Source organism: Cyanistes caeruleus, unplaced genomic scaffold (genome assembly GCF_971803275.1).
Source record: "Cyanistes caeruleus unplaced genomic scaffold, bCyaCae1.hap1.1 HAP1_SCAFFOLD_11, whole genome shotgun sequence".
In the NCBI taxonomy this organism is placed as follows: domain Eukaryota; kingdom Metazoa; phylum Chordata; class Aves; order Passeriformes; family Paridae; genus Cyanistes; species Cyanistes caeruleus.
The window spans coordinates 3405772-3423833 of NW_028255883.1; the positions used below are offsets into that span (position 1 = coordinate 3405772).

Here is an 18062-nt window from a genome sequence, read left to right on the forward strand (position 1 = left end):
CAAAGGCTGTAGGGCTGCATCGACATATAGTTGACACAAGGTAGGGGAGTTACGCATGCCCTGAGGCAATACTGTCCATTCAAATCGCTTATCAGGTTCCCCTCTGTTAATTGCAGGCAAGGTAAAGGCAAATCGCTTTGTATCTTGTGGGTGGAGGGCGATAGTGAAAAAACAGTCCTTTAAATCGATGATCAGAAGGGCCCAATGTTGTGGGAGCATAGCTGGATTCGGAAGACCTGGTTGCAATGCTCCCATAGCTTCCATTTGATCATTTACTGCTCTCAAGTCATGCAAAAGACGATACTTTCCAGATTTCTTCTTAATCACAAATATAGGAGTATTCCATGGGCTAGTAGACCATTTTAGATGACCTTGTTGAAATTGTTCTCTGACTAGTTGATGTGCTTGCAACAAACTTTCCCTTTTTAGAGGCCATTGCTTAACCACCACTGGTTTGTCGGTTGTCCAGGTAAGTGGAATAGGGAAAGTCCAAGCAATGGCAATTACTCCAAAGGGTGCTCATTAGATAGAACAACTCCAAGCTGGACTAAAATGTCCCTTCCTATTAAACACTGTACTGTTGGAGGTAAAGGGACAACCGACAACACGGCCACTAATGTTTGCCCATCTATGATCACTTGTATAGGGGGTGTTCTTTTAGCTAGCGTGTATCCCCCGACTCTGGTCACTGTATCCATGGTTTGTCTGGATGGCCAACTGCTAGGCCAATACTCCGGAGATACTATGCTGGTGTCTGCTCCCGTGTCCAACAAGCCCCAAAGTTCTACTGATTGTTCAGCATATTTCAATGTTATTTTCTTTTTTGGTCTGCTGTTTAAGTCCATTGTGAGCATGGCTATCCCTGATGATCCAAATCCTTGATTATTCCGAGGGCCTTGCATCAATGTTTGAATGCCTTTGGTTGTTTGTGGCAGTGGTATAAATTGGGCAATGCGTTGACCGGCTTCAACAGTAATTGGAGGGTAGAGCGTATATGCCATAATTTGTATCTCTCCGGTATAGTCAGCATCTATGACTCCAGGTAAAACAAATAGGCCCATCACAGAAATCGAGGAGCGCCCCAATAAAAGTCCTCCATATACTTGTCCCCTAATCTTTATTGGGCCGTAAACTCCCGTAGGAATTCGAACAGGGTGTGTTGTCATCAGCGTTGTTTTTATTGCTGCTGCCAAGTCAAGTCCCAAGCTCCCGGCAGTGGCTGGTTGTAGACACGAGGTGGCGCTGACGTCGCGGCAGCAACTTGTGTCTGAGCGCGGCCGCCATTCGCGCTCCGCCGTGAGTTTCCCGAACGCCGGCGGCAGGCAGAAGAGTTGTGCGTATTGCTTTGACAATTTTGGCACCAGACCCCAGTCGCGCGGCATTGGCGCTTCATGTGCCCTCCTCCTCCACAGCGGTAGCATTTCATGGAAGGGGGCTTCTGGGTCGCCGCCGCGGTTGCCGCTGCTGGAGCGCGGAGCGGAGCAAGAGCAGCTAACACTTGTGTCTGTGTACTTTCTGCCTGTTTCTGTAACCCCTCTCCTAATGCTTTAATGGCATTCACTAGGAATGCTTGTTGCCCTGTTGGTTGTAATGCCATTCTTTCTAAGGCTTCTTCAATCGTCCAATTAGCCCCCAGGGTCGACAGAACTCTTTTAGTAGTCTCGTTACTATTCTGCAAGGCACACTGTTTAAGCAAAGCCCCTCGCATATACTCAGGGACCCCTGCTCGTTCTATAGCGGTAGCAGCCTTATCAACAAAGTCTCCAAAAGACTCCTCTCTCCCTTGTTTGATTCCCATATACATGGGAATACCTGAGCTATCTTTCACCTGACTGATAGCAACTCTAACCAGACGCATAGCTTCCCTAACTTTGTCTGGTCCGGAAATCATCTGAGCCTCGGTTCTTCTATAATTTCCTAATCCCATCATCTCTTCCACTGTAATTCCCTGTAACGGATCACCGGGTCCTCTTTGAACTCCAACCGACTCTTGAACTAAAGCTTGCCAATGTGCGTTAAACAGCAGCTGCTGATGTTGAGTAAACATCAGTTTCACAATGCTTCTACAGTCATTGACAGTTAGCAAATGCGTATCAAATATGTAGTCTATCATTTGTTTAGCTGGTTCACTCTTAAATCCAAATTGACTCACTGTCTGTCGCAGCTGAGCTAACAACTTCCAATCAAGAGGTGTATAGGTCCCTAACTGAACAGCTTGTCCTTGTTGGTTTACCCCCGGGGTGTAAACTACAGGCAGAGCCCACGTCCTCGCCGCCTCCACGGTGACTTCATCCCCACTCTCTAGCCCATGCTTAGCCAATGCGTTCCATGCTTCTCTCCTCTGTCTAGCCATTTCCTCCCACAGGTCACTCTCTGCCCCAGGGACAGGATCTGGCTCTGGCGGAGATTGTGAACTACGCATTCCAGGCTTAACAGATTGGGCTGAAGGGTCCTTAATATCAGAGGTGGCTACGACAGGCACTTCAACGTCCTCTGTGGACTCATTGAGAGGGGGCGCCGAGGGCCAAGCACAATCATCTGTGCCCAAACTGCTAGAAGCAGGTATAATTACTTGAGAGACACTTGGCGCTAAAGGTTCATGATCTCCATACCGTGCATTCCTTTTATAGGCTTCTACTGCTTGCTGAGCCGCTCTTTTTTCTGCCTGATGTTTCAATAGAGTATTATGCACAACTCGCCAAATTTTTCCTAACTTTTTTGCTGTTTTATCTTCTTCTAAGACTGCTTCACACAACACATCTCCTAACTTACGCCACTCACTCAATTCATGTACCGTGTGCGGGTTGGAAAAACAACCCTTCGCGTGACCCCATGCTAGCAATCCCGGTACGTCTTTTCTAGGATTTATGTCTCTAACCCCCAGCTTATCTAATAACCCCAAAAATAAATCATATGCTGCTTGCCTGTCCATTTTTGTCGTCAGCGCTGTTGCACCTCTCCGGCTCCGGCAGCACGTATGGCTCAAGACCACCGATGTAGTCCTTGAGGGTGCTTTCCCTTCGTCGTTTAGCACCGACCCGGGTGCATCGGGCCCCAACACTACTTCACCGACCGTGGCGTGTTCTCTCCCCCGCTTTCTTCTCAGCAGGGGGTCGTCGTCGGGGTCGCCATTTGTCGGAGAAGGGAGACGCAGACACCAGGTGGTCGTCAAGCAAATCTCGTTTATTGATCATTACACTCGTGTTTAAATACATGATTTAATTAGCTCATACATATTGCAAAAGTATAGCTCATCATTGGTTATTCTGCTATCTAAGTCACTGCGGTACATAGCTATGTGCTTCTGCATTCTTGTGGTTACCAGACCGTCCCTGGTTCTTCTTTCTCGTTCTGTCTACCACATTCTTGTTCTCCTCCCCATATCTCAAGGGCAATCCGTCCTTGAGACTGCCTCTGCACTAGTGGTGTTTTATCTCTAGCAAATTTGTACAGTCATGGCCTTTCTCGCCTAACCATTCTGCCACAAAAGTCTCCACACGCGTGCGTACTAAGCGTTGTGTTATGTAAGTCTACTAATTAGTCTGATATTTACTGATTTTCAGGCCCTATGCCTAAAGTCATTCTAATTTTGTCCATCTCAAGGCCGTTTTCAACTTGGGATATCACTTATCTTCTAAACTACATCCTGCACCTTAATTTTAACATGTAACATCTGCAGAGGTGCGTTGTAGCACTGATCCTTTTGATTGCTTCTAAATAACTTTCCAAATAGTTCCAATTTAGTTAGCACGATTCAATTCCATTTATTACAAAGCTGAGCCAGAGCTTCAGCATCTCTCTCAAAATCCCAGAATCACAGAATGCCTTGGCTTGGAAGAGACCTTCACGTTCATCTCATTCCACCCCCTGCCATGGCAGGGACATCTTCCACTATCCCAGGCTGCTCCAAGCCCCTTCCAACCTGGCCTTGGACACTTCCAGGGATCCAGGGGCAGCCCCAGCTTCTCTGGGCAAGCTCTGATCTCTGCCCAGGTGAGCAGGGACAGGAGCCGAGGGAACGGCTGGAGCTGGGCCAGGGCAGGGCTGGGCTGCAGATCAGCAAAAGCTTCTTCCCCCACAGGGGGCTGGGGCACTGGCCAGGCTCCCCAGGGAATGGGCACAGCCCCGAGGCTGCCGCAGCTCCAGGAGCCTTTGGCCAGCGCTGCCAGGGATGCACAGGCTGCGATTGTTGGGGTGTCTGTGCAGGGCCGGGGGCTGGACTCCATGATCCCAATGGGTCCCAGATCCCAGCTCAGCCCCTTGTGCAACTCTCACCCTTTGGCTCAGCCTTTGTGTGCCCTGGAGGCGCTGGCAGAGCTGATGGGGTGGGGCAGGAGCGGGGCAGCCCCAGCGTTCCCCTGGCAGTGACAGCACAGCCGGGCCAGCAGCCCCAGCGTTCCCCTGGCAGTGACACCACAGCCGGGCCAGCAGCCCCAGCGTTCCCCTGGCAGTGACACCACAGCTGCGCCAGCAGCCCCAGCGTTCCCCTGGCAGTGACACAACAGCCGGGCCAGCAGCCCCAGCGTTCCCCTGGCAGTGACACCACAGCCGGGCCAGCAGCCCCGGCGTTCCCCTGGCAGTGACACCACAGCCGGGCCAGCAGCCCCAGCGTTCCCCTGGCAGTGACACCACAGCTGGGACAGCAGCCCCAGCGTTCCCTCCCTGGAGACGCTCCAAGGGAAGCAGCCAGAGCCACGTCCAGTCAGTGGAACTGAGCGGCCACTGAGCACCCCCGGCCTGGGCTGCTGTGGATTCCTCTGCACACAGCTCAGGGAAGGTCCCCTTGGCCACCCCGACAGTGCCACAGGCAAGTGTCACACCCAGTTACAGAGCTCTGCCCAGAGCTGACAGGGACAGTTAATTGGAAAAAACAAACAAGCACAGCGCCGGGAAGGTCCTGGTGCATCGAGCCTTTGCTGCAGCCAAGGAAAGCTCCTGCCTCAGGGTCACCTTTCCTGCTCAGCCAGAGCCCCGAGTGCCCCAGCAGCAGCAGCAGCAGCAGCAGCAGCAGCAGAGAATGGCAGCATTGCCCCGGGTTGGCTCAGGAGGGGGAGATTTCCCCCTCGAGAGAGGCTCCTCTGCCAGGTTTTGCATTCAGGCACCTGCAGATCCCTCAGCTTTGGTTGCACAGCAGCTGGAAATGCAAGTGCAGGAGCTCTGTTCATGGCCAGCCCCAGCGGGTGACAGCAAGGCCAGGGCCCTGGCAGTGGGACATTTGCAGGCAGCGCCTGCTGCAAGCGCTGGGGGTTGGAAGTGTGTGCAGAAAAGAGCCCGAGGGTCTCTTGGCCGAGGACAAAGGAACAAAGCTTCAGTTCTGGCCTCCACAGGGAGCACCAAAATGGTTCCTTTGCACGGCAAAGTTCCATAGGCCGATGTTGTAGGGCCCCCTGAGGAGAGCTCAGGGTGTTCAAAGTGCCTCGGCCGGAGCAGCTTTTTGTCCCGCTCCAGGGCCATTGCCGCGGGCTCGGGGTCCCTGGGAAGGCGAACGAGGAGAGGGTGGAAGCGATGCGTTTGTGGTTTTAGGGTTTGGATTTTTTTTTGTGGGGGGAGATGTCTGGTTGTGATTTTGGTGTTTTTGTGGGGCTGGGGGAATGTGTTTTTGTGAGCTGTGCCCAGCGGTTTGCAGCCCCGCAGGTGCGGGGAGCGCTGGCGCAGCCCCGGCCTGGGCGGAGCGGCCCCGGGCGGGCTGTGGGAGCCGGGAGCGGCCGGGCGGGCCCGGAGCCGCCGCCTCGGGCCGGGAGCCCCCCGGGCAGAGCTCTGTGCTCGGGGCCGAGGCCCGGGCAGCGCTGGGCAGCCCGTGGGCCCCCGGCACAGGCGGGTCCGTGTGGCCGGGCCGGCGCCGTGTCCGCAGAGGGCTCCGAGGGGAGCGGTCCGGGCCGGCCGTGGCCGTGCGGGGCCTGGCAGGGCTCGGGGGGCCGGGCCGGGCAGAGGCTGAGGGAGAGCGGGACAAGCGCTGGCACAGAGGCCCCGGGCTCGCCGTGCCCCCCTGGCCACGCAGCCGGGCTCGGGGGCCGCCTGGCTCTGAGGCAGCCCCGGCTGCGGGGGCTCCCGGGGGTCTCTGGGGAGGGGGCGGCAATGGGGGCTGCCGGAGCTCTGTGCCCGGGGCTGGGCGCGGCTGCCGAGGGAGCGGAGCATGCAGGCTCCCCCCGTGCTGGGGCTTGCTCTGCCCGCCTCAGGGGCTGCATTGTCAGCCCGGAGCCGCGTGGGGATGGCCCGGGACCAGCAGGGCTGGCAGGGAAAGCGGCAATGGGGGCAGCAGAAACTGGCAGTGCCAGTGCTGGGGGTGCTCCCGAAGCCTGCAGATGTTGGGAGCATGAACAAGGGGGCCCAGGGATAGTCCAGGAGCCTGAAACAGGGAGCCCAGACAGTGCTGCCCATCCAGGACTCCTGGGGTGCCAGAGTGGTGAGGCCAGAGAAGGGGAGCCTCCTGGCTTGCCAGGAGCCCCAGCAGCCCAGAGAGGGGGTGTCGCCCTGAAAACTCAGCTTCTGAGCTTGCTAACATAGTTTTCTAAGGACTTTCCCAGGACAGTAACTGTAAACATAGATATGTGTACATTCTTTCTGTTACACGTCTTGTGATGGGCATCTCTCATGGCCAGTGCAGGGGGAAAGTGTTATCCTGACCATCCAATCCCTGGCCGTGGTCACAAGCCTATAAATCCTGGGAGGATAAATAAACTCTGCTCTTTCTTCACCACACCTCGGCCTGTGTCCGCGTGATCTATTGATCCTCAGTGGTAACATCTGGTGGCCTCGCCGTGTCTTGCACGTGTGTTACAGGGTACTGTCTAGCCTGTGGCTATGGATGGTTTTGGGCTTTCTCTTACGGAGGGCCTGGTTCTGGAGATATGGCGTGCAGTGCATGATCAGAGAGGGACTGATGTGTCGTATGCTGACTTTCAGCAATTGTGTGAGTATGGCAGACTTGAGGGGTTTTTCCCTGTGGTTGAAGCGATTTTTTCGCAGTAGGCTTGGGAGGTTTTAGGCGATTCCCTGATCGAGGCTCTGCTGGTCGGTTATGAGCCCCAGGTGCTCCAGTTGCTGGGGATCTGGCAAAGGTGTGGTGGCATTCTGAGGTCGGGTCCCGAGGTCGGCTCCCCCGGGATTGCCGGGGCCCCCGGCGGGTTGAATGGAGCCGCCGCGGGACCGGTGGGCGTGACCCCACCTCAGCCGGCGCCCCGGCGGTGTAGGCCCGGGGCGGGGTTGGATCCCTGCCGGCAGGCTGTCAGGGGCGCCGCGGACCCGGGGGGTGTAGCCCCACCTGTTGTAGTGCATCTAAAAATCTTGGTACCTCCCAAGGGTAAAACTCACCTCTGGTTTGTGTAATGTTAGTTCCTACCTGAGAACCTTCTTTCCCCCCCCTTCCCATTGGCTGTGACCTCCCTGCATCCCCTAATCACCCCTGCCCCCTGGTATAAGAGATAAGACCCAGAGCATTTCGCTCTCTCTCTTGTCCCGGATGGACGACAGACAATAAACCCGGGATAATTCCAGCAAGTTTGAGCCTCCTGTGTCTAGATACTTTGAGTCCATGTTGTATCCACTCCAGGACCCCCTCCGTGGCCTGTGCCCTGAGATGAGCAAGCTCTCACCACAGAGGGTGGGACAGAGGGGTCCCGTCGGGGAGAAGGATAGCAACACCCACCTCGGCCCGCGCCCCGGCGGTGGAAGCCCGGGGCGGGCTCGCCTCCTCCGTATGCTTTACCGGCACAGACCGATGGGGGGGTGCTTGAACGGGGGGCCTGGGGGATGCCTCAGGGTCTGTCCCGTGTCCCTGCTGCGGCTGGGCCATGCCCTGCCCCGTGGTGGGGGACGGGCAGGGCCCGGGCTCCGCGCCGGCAGCCGCGCACGCTGTTCCAGTGCAGGAGCGGCCGGCACCGCTTCTTGGACCTTTCGCCCCTGAAGAAACGCTGTTAGGGGCGGTTCCGAGTGCTGCCCCCACCACACCGGGAGCAGGCTGTGCTGAGCTGCCTCTAACCCCCCCCGCCTCAGGTTCCCAGGCATCACCCGAGCCTGCGGCTGGAGCCGGCCCTCCCCTGTCGCCTCCTGTGGCTGTGGCAGACCAAGGTCCTGAGCTGTTTACCACTGGCTCAGGTGGTGCTGCCGCGGGGGCGAAGCCGGTGGCCTTGACGAGCCAGGGGTCCCAGGCTGCTGGAGCCTCTTCGGCTGTCCTGTGGACTTTGTCCTCCTGTCAAATGACTGTGCAGCTGAGCGTATCAGGCATTCCATGTGCTTCCAAATGCTTTGGTCCGGTGGATGAGGGAATGGAGGGAATGAGTGTTCTTCTTGTGGCATGCTTGAATGCCACTGCTCAAGGCATCATTGCTCACCTAGGAGACGTTGATTCGGATTTCCTGGGGGGCATTTCTGCCATGGGTTCCACACTCACCCCTCCTGTTCCTATCCCTGCGGGACCTGGATTTGCTCACCTTGTGCCTTTTGAGTTTTATGTTCGCAGAGCTGAGAACCAGCTGCGGGGAGATGGTGGCTTCGGGTTCCCTGGACCTCCCTGGGTCACTGGACTGCTGTTCTGACAGCCAGGGGTCATCCTGAATGGGTCAACACCCTGTCCATCCTTGGTGAGATGCTGTCAGAGACTAGTTTCTGCGGGTTCTTGACACTGGCATGGGTATCACGATTGTCAGGTTTGCTGACGGGCCCCCGGAGTGACCCTTGGACCCGATGCTGACACATTCCATGCAAAGAAGAACTTGAGACTGTCTCTTTGTTCAGCAGATTCTGTTCTCTTCTCTCATGATAGACTAGACACCATCCGTGACTTGATGCAAGAACAGTTGGATCACAGTGATCTGGAGTTTCAACCAGTCCCTGGGACATTCCTGTTTTCTGTGTCAAGAACAAGTCTGGGAAATGGAGGTTATTGCAAGACCTCCAGAAAGTTACTGCTATGATGGAAAGCATGGGGCTGTTGCAGGCTAGCATGCCTTCACCTGCCATGCTTCCTGCTGATTGGCTAGTCCTCATCATGGATCTGAAGGATTGTTTTTACGATTCCTTTGCATCCCGATGACAGACCAAAATTTGCCTTTCTGGTGCCAGCTATCATTGATGCTGAGCCCACACAGAGATATCAATGGAGGTTTTGCCATAAGGCTTGTGAAAATTTGCCTGCATTTGCCGATGATATGAGGCTCTAGCCCTCTCTGGAGTTTGCAAGCAGTTTCCTGCTGCTCGTCTCTATAACCTCCCTGAAATTATTTGAGGGTCAAAAATAATTTTGGGACAAACAGTCCCGCATTTGGAGGTGCAATTAATTTTTTTTGCATTCAGTGCAGACACTGCATGAATGATGTCCAAATATTAATGGACTTTCACATGATTGTGTCCCTAGATGGGACTGACCACAACACAACTGTCTCCCTTGTTTGGTCTATTAAAAGGAGGACTCTGATTTTAAAGTCACCTCTGACACTGACCTCAGAGGCACAGTAGATGCTGGAGGAAGTTCTCTGAGCAGTTTCTGCTCCTCGAGTTTATTACATTAATCTTTCCATTGATGTCGCTGTTTTGTTTTTAGTTTGTTTTTTTTTTTTGGAGAGTCATGAGGCTGGATCAGCCCAATTAATAGAATTACAGACTGCTGTCATAGCATTTCATAGGTTTTCCCAGGCACCTTTCAATTTGGCCATGGATTCTGCCTCTGTGACCAAATTGAGAGCCATCCACAAGCAGGTGTTGATGTTGGACATTTGTTTCATTTATTTTTGGGGGTTTCTGGTTTTTTTTCTGGTTTTTTTGTTTGTTTGTTTGTTTTTTGTAATAACGAAAGCGTGAGATATCACCCTGAAATTACAGCCTTCTGATTATATGGAGTATTGTATTTTCCTGTTATTTATCTTTTTGATTGTTTATAATGTTGCTAGTTTCTTTGTTCATTTTTCTTTTTTCATTTCTTTTTGTTAAACCAAAAAGGGTGAGATGTCACCCTGAAAACTCAGCTTCTGAGCTTGCTAACATAGTTTTCTAAGGACTTTCCCAGGACAGTAACTGTAAACATAGATATGTGTACATTCTCTCTGTTACACGTCTTGTGATGGGCATCTCTCATGGCCAGTGCAGTGAAAAAGTGTTATCCTGACCATCCAATCCCTGGCTGTGGTCACAAGCCTATAAATCCTGGGAGGAAAAATAAACTCTGCTCTTCTTTCACCACACCTCAACCTGTGTCCGCGTGATTTATTCATCTTCAGCGGTAACAGTGTTCTGTAAAACAGGTGAGTTGTTACAGTTTCTTGCCCCATTTATCACTGGATAAAACACAAATACTGCATTGCTCCATGTCTACTTTCTTCCAAGTAAAGGCAGATTTTGTTCATTATTCAGTGGGACATATTCATCTGTTGAGAAGCAAATTCTCCTTGCCATTCACACAATGTTGATTTGCTCTAATCGGATTGTAATTAACACCAACCTCTCTGTGTAATTAAGGCTGATGGATTGTGAGGCAAAGTGTTGCAGAATTTGCCCTGGAGAGAGTTTTTTTCTAATTCAATGATACTGGAAGACAGCTGCAGCCTACCATACTTCTGGCATACTAGAAACGAAAAAACAATCTTTGAAACAGGATTTTATGTTTTCTTCCTCCTCTTCCTCCCAGGAATTTTAATTCCTGAAGCCTGAACTCTTCAGCTGCCTCACAAACATTGTTTCAATTCACACAGGCGTCCATGAAGTGAGCAACATATCAGGACTGTGGCTGTGAAGCTGGAAGCAATGTAGGTTTAGAGAACCAAAATTAATAATCCATTTCCCAGGTTAAACCAAGCAATTCCCAAATAACTCTACCTATCCTCAGGGATGTTTTAAAACATGTAATAGTAAAAGCTGGGAGCAGGGAGAGAGAATGTCAACAAAATTAAAAATACAGCTATCTGAGATCTTTTTATTCCTATGAAAACAGAGTCAAAAATGTTTATAAATGGAAAATTAACTAAGAAGTGAACAAGAGATTGTCAAAATAACTGCTTGGGAAACAAAAATACCTAACTACAAATAAGTTTACATGTGGATTTATAAGAAAACAAACATTCTAAGAGAAAAAACAGACCTACCAAATCTAAAAACAGTAACACTGTCTCATATGTCTCAAGGAAAAAAAAACAAAAAACAAAGAAACAAACAAAAAAATACCAAAAAAATTTAAAATAATCAGATTCTCAAGAGCATTACTATATACAGGACCCTCCAGGTAGTGGGAATAAACAAAGGAACTTTTTCATAGGAAACAAAGGAACTTTTTTCTTCTTCTCAGGCTGTGGGAGCTGTCACGGGGCAGGGAGGGTTGGGGGTGGCAGTGGCTGCTCAGGGATGGGTTTGGCCCATGTCCCTGGAAGGAGCCACTGCCCAAGCAGCTGCACTGACCCCGGGCTCTGCTCTCAGCCTTCTGGGCTCTGTTGGCTGGCACAGCCTGTGCCAAGGGGTGGCAAGGTGCCTGCAGGCCCCAGCTCTGGGGAAACAGAGACCATCCTGGCCGTATCCAGCATGCTGCCAGCTCAGCAGTGGAGCACAGCACGGGCTCACGCTGCCCATTGCTCCCAGAGATGCAGCCAGCACCACCAGACTAGCTAACAATATCTGGAGAAGCATGAGAAGAGTTTTCTGCTGAGGAACACAGTGTTTGATTAAGTTAATGGCCATTGTGGCTGGTGGAGCACTTTTCCTGATGATGTGCTATGCTGGAATCTGGTATTGCTGGAAGAGAAAAGGGTGAGTGCTTTGCTGATCTCAGCCTCAAACAGCTTCTTGAAAGGCTGCTCATAGTCAGGAAACATTCCCAGTGAGGCTGCTGTGCACTTGTGGCTAGTCCTTGGTTGCCCAAATCACTCTGCTGAGAGTTCTGCTGCTGATCTGTGACCCATCCTGATTCCATCCACCCCACTCCTCTCAACCACAGACACCAGAAGGATCCCAGGAAAGCCACAGTGCTCTACCAGATGCCAGGAGCACTCCCTGCTGTGGCCTCAGGGATGCTGGGTGACCTGGTTGATGAGCATCTCTGGCTGGTGATGGAATGTATGGATGGAGGCCCTTGACAGGAGGTTGTTTGAGCCACGTGTGGGGCTGAAGGAGAGATGGCAGCTGTCAGTCGGGAGGGCAGGGACCCCGCTTGTGAGTCCATTGCCTTGGACACCCTCAGCCACAGGATGTCCAAGAAGTCACACAAGGCTTTGGCACTCTCATCCTTCTTTTCCCCCAAGTTCCTGCTTCCTGTACATTTACAGCAGAGAACCTTGTTTGTTTTTAGAACTAGAATAAAGATCCCAGAGGGAACAAGCCTTGCTGGTTTTAATCAGAAGCATCAGTGACCAAAAGTTGTGTTTCCTTTTCTTTGGTCACATCTTTGTTCCTTCTGAGTGTCCAGGCTGGGCTGGGGGGGTGTCCTCGTTTGCTGCATTTTCTGAGTTCCTCTTGGATCCTTTGGAGGGCAAGAGGTTGTGCCCTCTGAGGATCCTTTGTGCTCCTTGGTGACCCAGGAGAACCTTCCAGGAGGTTTTTGGGTGAGCTGCTGCTGTGATGTCACAGGAACGTTGCCGTGTCCTTGTGGTGTTCCCGTTGCTGTGGGGCACAGAGGCCTCAGTGTCAGAGCGGCTCTGGGTGCCTGCTCATTGCCTGAGGATCCTCCTGCCTGAGGCATTCTCAGCAGCCTGCCCAGCCCCTGACGGGTGTCCTTCTGTCCTGGCAGGGGGACAGACAGTCTGCAGACGTGTGCAGCACAGCCAAAATGATCCAGCAAGTGGTTGCTGCAGTGTGCACTCTGGACACTGGGGCATCTTATGGGTATTTTTTCACCCACTCGGCCCCTAAGTCGAGGATTTCCCCAGGTGCACCATATGTGCCTTTGGGATTGCTGTGGGCTTTCTGTTCTTCCTTTGGAACAGAGGTGATTTTCAAAGAAAATTGCCATTAAATGCTGTTATGAATTCACTCAAGAGAGTGATATGGTTCAATCAGAGAAAAGTTTTATTAATTACAGCAAGCAAGCAGTAAGCAAAAGATCAGCGCTGGGCGACAGGGGAGCAGGAGAGTTCCCGCTCTGTGAAACTGCCGCGCCACTGGTTTCCGTATTCCCCCTTTTTAACCCGGCTTCCAGGTTACGTGTCCTTTCTCAGGCGTCTCTGTGCATGTGCGTCCGGTTGCTAGGGGGTCTTTTTCTGCCTTCTGGTGGTCGCGGGATGAAGATCATAGGTCTTCCTCAGTCTTATCCTTTTGACCTTTCTTCACTGTTTTCTGTTAAGGCTTATCTTTGGTGACTTTCTGGAATTCAAGAAAGCTCGCAAGGCCGTTAGTGATTTATGCAAGCGTCAGTAGCAACCTTCAACCTCATCCTGATTCCACAAAGCATAGTTTTGCAAAGCATCGTATCTACCTGTTTAGGCGAACAGAAGGGTCTCTGCTTATCACAAATGCCATATGTTTGTGAGAGTTCCTGCCAATAACTTCTTGAAAAAGGGGTTTGTTTCTAGCCAGCAGGGTGTGCACAGCATTTGGAATGGAGCCTGGGGGGGTTCTGTTCCCCAAGAGGAGAGTCTGTGGCAGTGGACCCTGGCACTCCCTCCGTTTGCTGGTCCAGCCAAAAAACAGGACACAGCCTAATATTTTGTGCTGTTTTCTTGCCTGCTGTGTGATCCAAAAGGACTGTGGCTCCAGGAGGGAAGTTGTGAAAGGAAAATGCTCTCTTGGTATTGACTTGTTGTGTGGGAGTTTCCAGCACAGGCAGCTTTTTCTTTTATCAGCGTCTGGTTCAGGTGAAGGTCACCTCACACATGGATACTGCAAAGCTCCTTCTTCAGTGAGTGGGAAAGGAACCTTGCCTCGATCTTCTCGAGTGTGGCCTGGCTGGCTCAGTGATGAGGTTTCTTTTCACTTCAGTTTTGAGCCAGCATATGTTTGTGGGGTTCACTGATTTTCTTCAAGAATTCAAGTCTATAGAGCGAGTAAAGAAATCAGGGGGGGACTCTCTCTGGTTTGCATTCCACAGTTTATTTCTGTGAAGGGGAATCCAAAGGACGAGAGACCAAGGATTTGGGGTCTGGGGGTTGTATTTTCACAGGGTTTCTCGGAGGGAGGGAACGTCAGAGAAAGAACCAATTATTTTTCTCAGTTAGTACATCTTACAAACTTTCTACAAATCAAGGTTACACACACCAAGATTAGAAATAGCAGACACCAACTTCTTCAAATGCCCACAAAGGTGTAGGAGTATTCTCCACAGAGGGGCAGAGGGGGAGAGGGGGGGAGGCTGGTTTCCTGGCAATACAGGGGGGAAAGAAAGGGAAGGGAAGGGAAGCACACCCTCCCAGCTTCCATAGCTCAGAGGCATTCTGGGACAGGAAAAGCAAAGTTACAAACTTCCGTGTTGGAAAGAAGGGTCTCCTGGGCTAAAGAAACTTCAAGCATCTGGAAATGCCAACAGGGTCTTCTCTTTACTCTATCCGGCCTCTCGCCATGGGGCTGAGGAGAGAAACTTCAGTAACCGTGGGAACTTGACACCAGGTAAACAGTTAGGAGAAAGAGAAGCTGGGGGGAAAATCACAACTAAAAGAGGGGAAAAGATATATTTCAAGCTATCAACTACAATAGAACCTGTGGTGTTCAGAGATCCCAGTTGCTCCCTTTCAACACCAATATGAGCCCAGGAAGCTCCAGGATGATCCTTGTCACATGCCAGCACTCCCCAGATGGTCCCAGTTGCCTCTGGCTAGATCAACCCAGTCAGTCCCAGTATGATGCCATTTGCCCCCAGCGTGCTCCCAGTTTCTCCCAGTCACCCCCAGTATGGGGGATGATGTGCAAGGTATGTTGCCAGTCACTCTCAGATACTCCCAATATGAGTCCAGTCACTCCCAGTATAATCCAAAGATGGATGGATGGGAGGCCTGATGGAATCCTGGAGACCATTGTGACACTCTAGGGCCCCATGGAACCGTGGTGACACCAAGTTGGCTGGGAGTGTTGATGTGCTGCAGGGTAGGAGAGCTCTGCACAGGGACCTGGACAGGCTGGATCCAGGGGCCAAACCCAACAAGGTGAGGATTAACAAGTTCAAGTGCCGGGTCCTGCACTTTGGCCACAACAACCCCTGCAGTGCTCCAGGCTGGAGACAGAGAGGCTGGACAGCAGGCAGGCAGAAAGGGACCTGGGGCACTGATGGACAGCAGGCTGGGCATGAGCCATCAGTGAGCCCAGGTGGCCAAGGAGGCCAATGGCTCCTGGCCTGGATCAGGAACAGTGTGGCCAGCAGGACCAGGCCAGAGATTCCTCCCCTGTGCTTGGCACTGGTTGAGCTTCATCTCGAGTGCTGTGTCCAGTTCTGAGCCCCCAATTTAGGAAGGACATGGAGGGGCTGCAGCTCTGCCTGCACAGGAGGGGCTTCACACCTGGGAGCCCAGCCCTGAGGGCAGAGGCTGGGCTGGGGGGACAGGAGGGAGTGGGCTTGTTCAGAGGGAGGGACTGCACTGCAGGGGCTCCTATGGACATCTCTAAACTCTCTCTGTCACAGGATTTCTGGGCTTTTGTTTACTCTCCGTGCCTGATCTCTCTGCTTCCTGGAGATTTTCCTCCTGCAGGTGTTTCCCTGTGTCTGATCTCTCCCTGCCAGCACCCACAGATCCCAAATCTCTGTGCACTCTCCTTGGCCTGACAGAACCCTGCCTGTTTGCAGGGCTCTGGCTGGGGACAGGTTCTGTTTGCAGCTTGGAGAAAGGACAGCTCAGATTAAGCCTGATGGGTCCAGCAAAGGTGATGCTGGTGCTGTCCATGGGCAGAGTGGCTGAATGCACATTAGAAATTTCCCGTGAGCCTATTGATCACTAAAAGTAACAGTTTGGATGTCTCAGGCACTTGTCAAAATTCATAATACCTTTATTATTTGTCCCCCTCCTCCCTGCTTTTCTCCAATGGTAGGAAACTGAATACATAGTCTTAGGAAATGTCCTCATTTTTATCAAAATCCTTGTCTTGGAAATATTCTATGACTGATCAGAAGGCCTCAGCATGTCAGAGCTTCATGGGCATTCACCTCCCCTACACCACAAATACTCAGAGCTGTACTCACAGGGTCTGTAGGCACTGGCATGTTCCAGCTTTAGGAGATGGCTCCAGGAGCTGCAGCTGCATTGTCCTGCAGCCAGAGGCTTCCTGTGTCAAGGGCTGGGAGGGATTGTGCCCCAGGCACTTCTCAGCACCTTCCCAGCCCTGACTGATTGAAGCTCTCTGTGTCTCTGGGCTGTGCCCTGGGTGGCTGCAGGCAGTGCCCCAGCCCTGCTGGGCTGGGAGAAGAGCTGCTCAGCAAGAGAAATGTGCTTTTGAAGCTTTTCCTAATTTCCAGGATAATTCCTCTGTGCCGGGAGCCTGGCCCAGCTCAGCAGCACAGACACAGCAGCAGGACTTTAATGACCCTCTTGGGGCTTTGTGCTGAGGCCCTGAACATCAGTCCCTGATAGGGAGGGGAAGAAACTTCTCAAGAAGTCCAAGTCAGAATCCAAATCCAAAGTTACTTTTACCTTTAATGGGTCCCACTGAGGGACGGCACTGAGAAAGTGTCCCCAGGCCCCAGGCAGGGCAGAGAACAGGGAAGGGAAATGCAGAGAGCCCTGGGAGTGTTTCTGTGCAGACAGGCTGTGGGGAAGGGCACTGCAGAGCTGCCCTGGGCCAGCTGTGAGGGTGGATTATCATCCCAACCTGCCCTGGGCCATTGCAAGGTTCTGTTGCCATGGACACTACACTGACCCCCCTGCTGGGTTTGGGTGCCATGGCAATCCCCATCCGATTTGGAAACTTGAATCAAGTTATTTCCAGAGGTTTGGTTTGTTAAGGTGTTGTGAATGTGAGTGAGCCCTGGGGCACTGAATTCCTGACCTGAAGAGCTGAAGGCTGAACAAGCCTCTGGAGAAGGAAAAGGCAGCAGCAGCAGCAGCCTCCAAGTTGCTGAGGATGTCAGCAGCCCCCACTGAGGCCATCCCTGCTCAGAGACTGTGGGGGAATGGGCAGACAAGGAGAGCGTCCCTGGGGCTGGGGAAGCAGAACTCAGAGGCACCAGCGGCTCCAGGTGGGAAATGGAGTGTGAAAGCCCTGTCTGGGCTGTGCCAAGCAGGAGAGCCAAGGCCTGAGCCCCATCCCCCAAACAACTCTCTCAAGGAGACCTTTAAAAGGAATTACAATTGTTTGTGTCCTCTGAGTTGGATGCACTGGAGAAATACTGATAAGAGATCTTCTGATAAGAGGACAAAACCAGAAAACAGTCTTTATTGGTAAATCAGAGAAAGTTTGACAAATGGTTTCATACGACATTCAATCAACAATAAACACTTCTCAAAGCATTAACTTGGCCCATTCAACTTCACAAACTATAAACCCATTCAATTTTAAGTTAATCCAAATTTGCAAGAGGACAGAAATAGAAGACACAAAAAGAGAGAAAGACAAAGAAGATACAGAGAAACACACACACAGCTACCAACTGGATTCCAGCAGTGTTCAGAGAGAAATCCCAAGAGGAGGTAGGGTCAAGATGTGTGTTTTCCTTGTGGTCAGCCTTAAATACCCCTTGGTCTTCCTGAGCCCTTCCCCAGGTGGGATTTCCAATCATTTGGTTACTCAGGAGCTGGGCTGGTGGCTCCAGAGGTGAGTGTGGAGCATTGCCTTTGGTGTGCCAGGGACTGGCAGACAGTGCTGGGCTGGGATAGAGGCTCTGGGGGGATTGGGGTTCCAGGGCAGTGCAGTGCTGGGGTTACAGGGCTGGGCAAGGCTGGACCTGCCCCTTCCTGCCCCCACACAAAATGTTTCCAGCCAAAATCTCCTCCAGTCTCTCACAACAGGCAACGTTAGAGGTGGAATCCCAATTTTGGTCATGGGCACCTGGCTGAGAAGGACAATTCTTTTCCATAGGAAGGAAAGCACAGAGGCCCAGGGTTTGGAAAGCAGGTGAGAGCTGGACATCAGGAGGCCAAGGCCAGCCCAACTTGTCAGTAATGGCAGAATTTGTCTGGGAGCAGTCTTTGGATCAAGGGAATGTTGGAGGTGGAATCCAAATTTTGGCCATG

The 18062-nt window shown here is 52.2% G+C and overlaps 1 protein-coding gene across 1 annotated transcript; it reads right to left on the reverse strand.

Annotated features, from left to right (window-relative positions):
* Positions 1 to 1177: 1177 nt before the first annotated feature.
* Positions 1178 to 3175, reverse strand: LOC147647334 (uncharacterized). The gene has a single exon (XM_086872226.1). It carries the CDS (start codon positions 2930 to 2932, stop codon positions 1178 to 1180), a length of 1755 nt encoding a protein of 584 aa, XP_086728352.1. The 5' UTR covers positions 2933 to 3175.
* Between the last annotated feature and the right edge of the window lie 14887 nt (positions 3176 to 18062).

What these genes read in the sequence shown, in the direction of transcription:
- LOC147647334 (XM_086872226.1), bottom strand. Translation starts at nt 2,932, where the DNA reads ATGGACAGGCAAGCAGCATATGATTTATTTTTGGGGTTATTAGATAAG.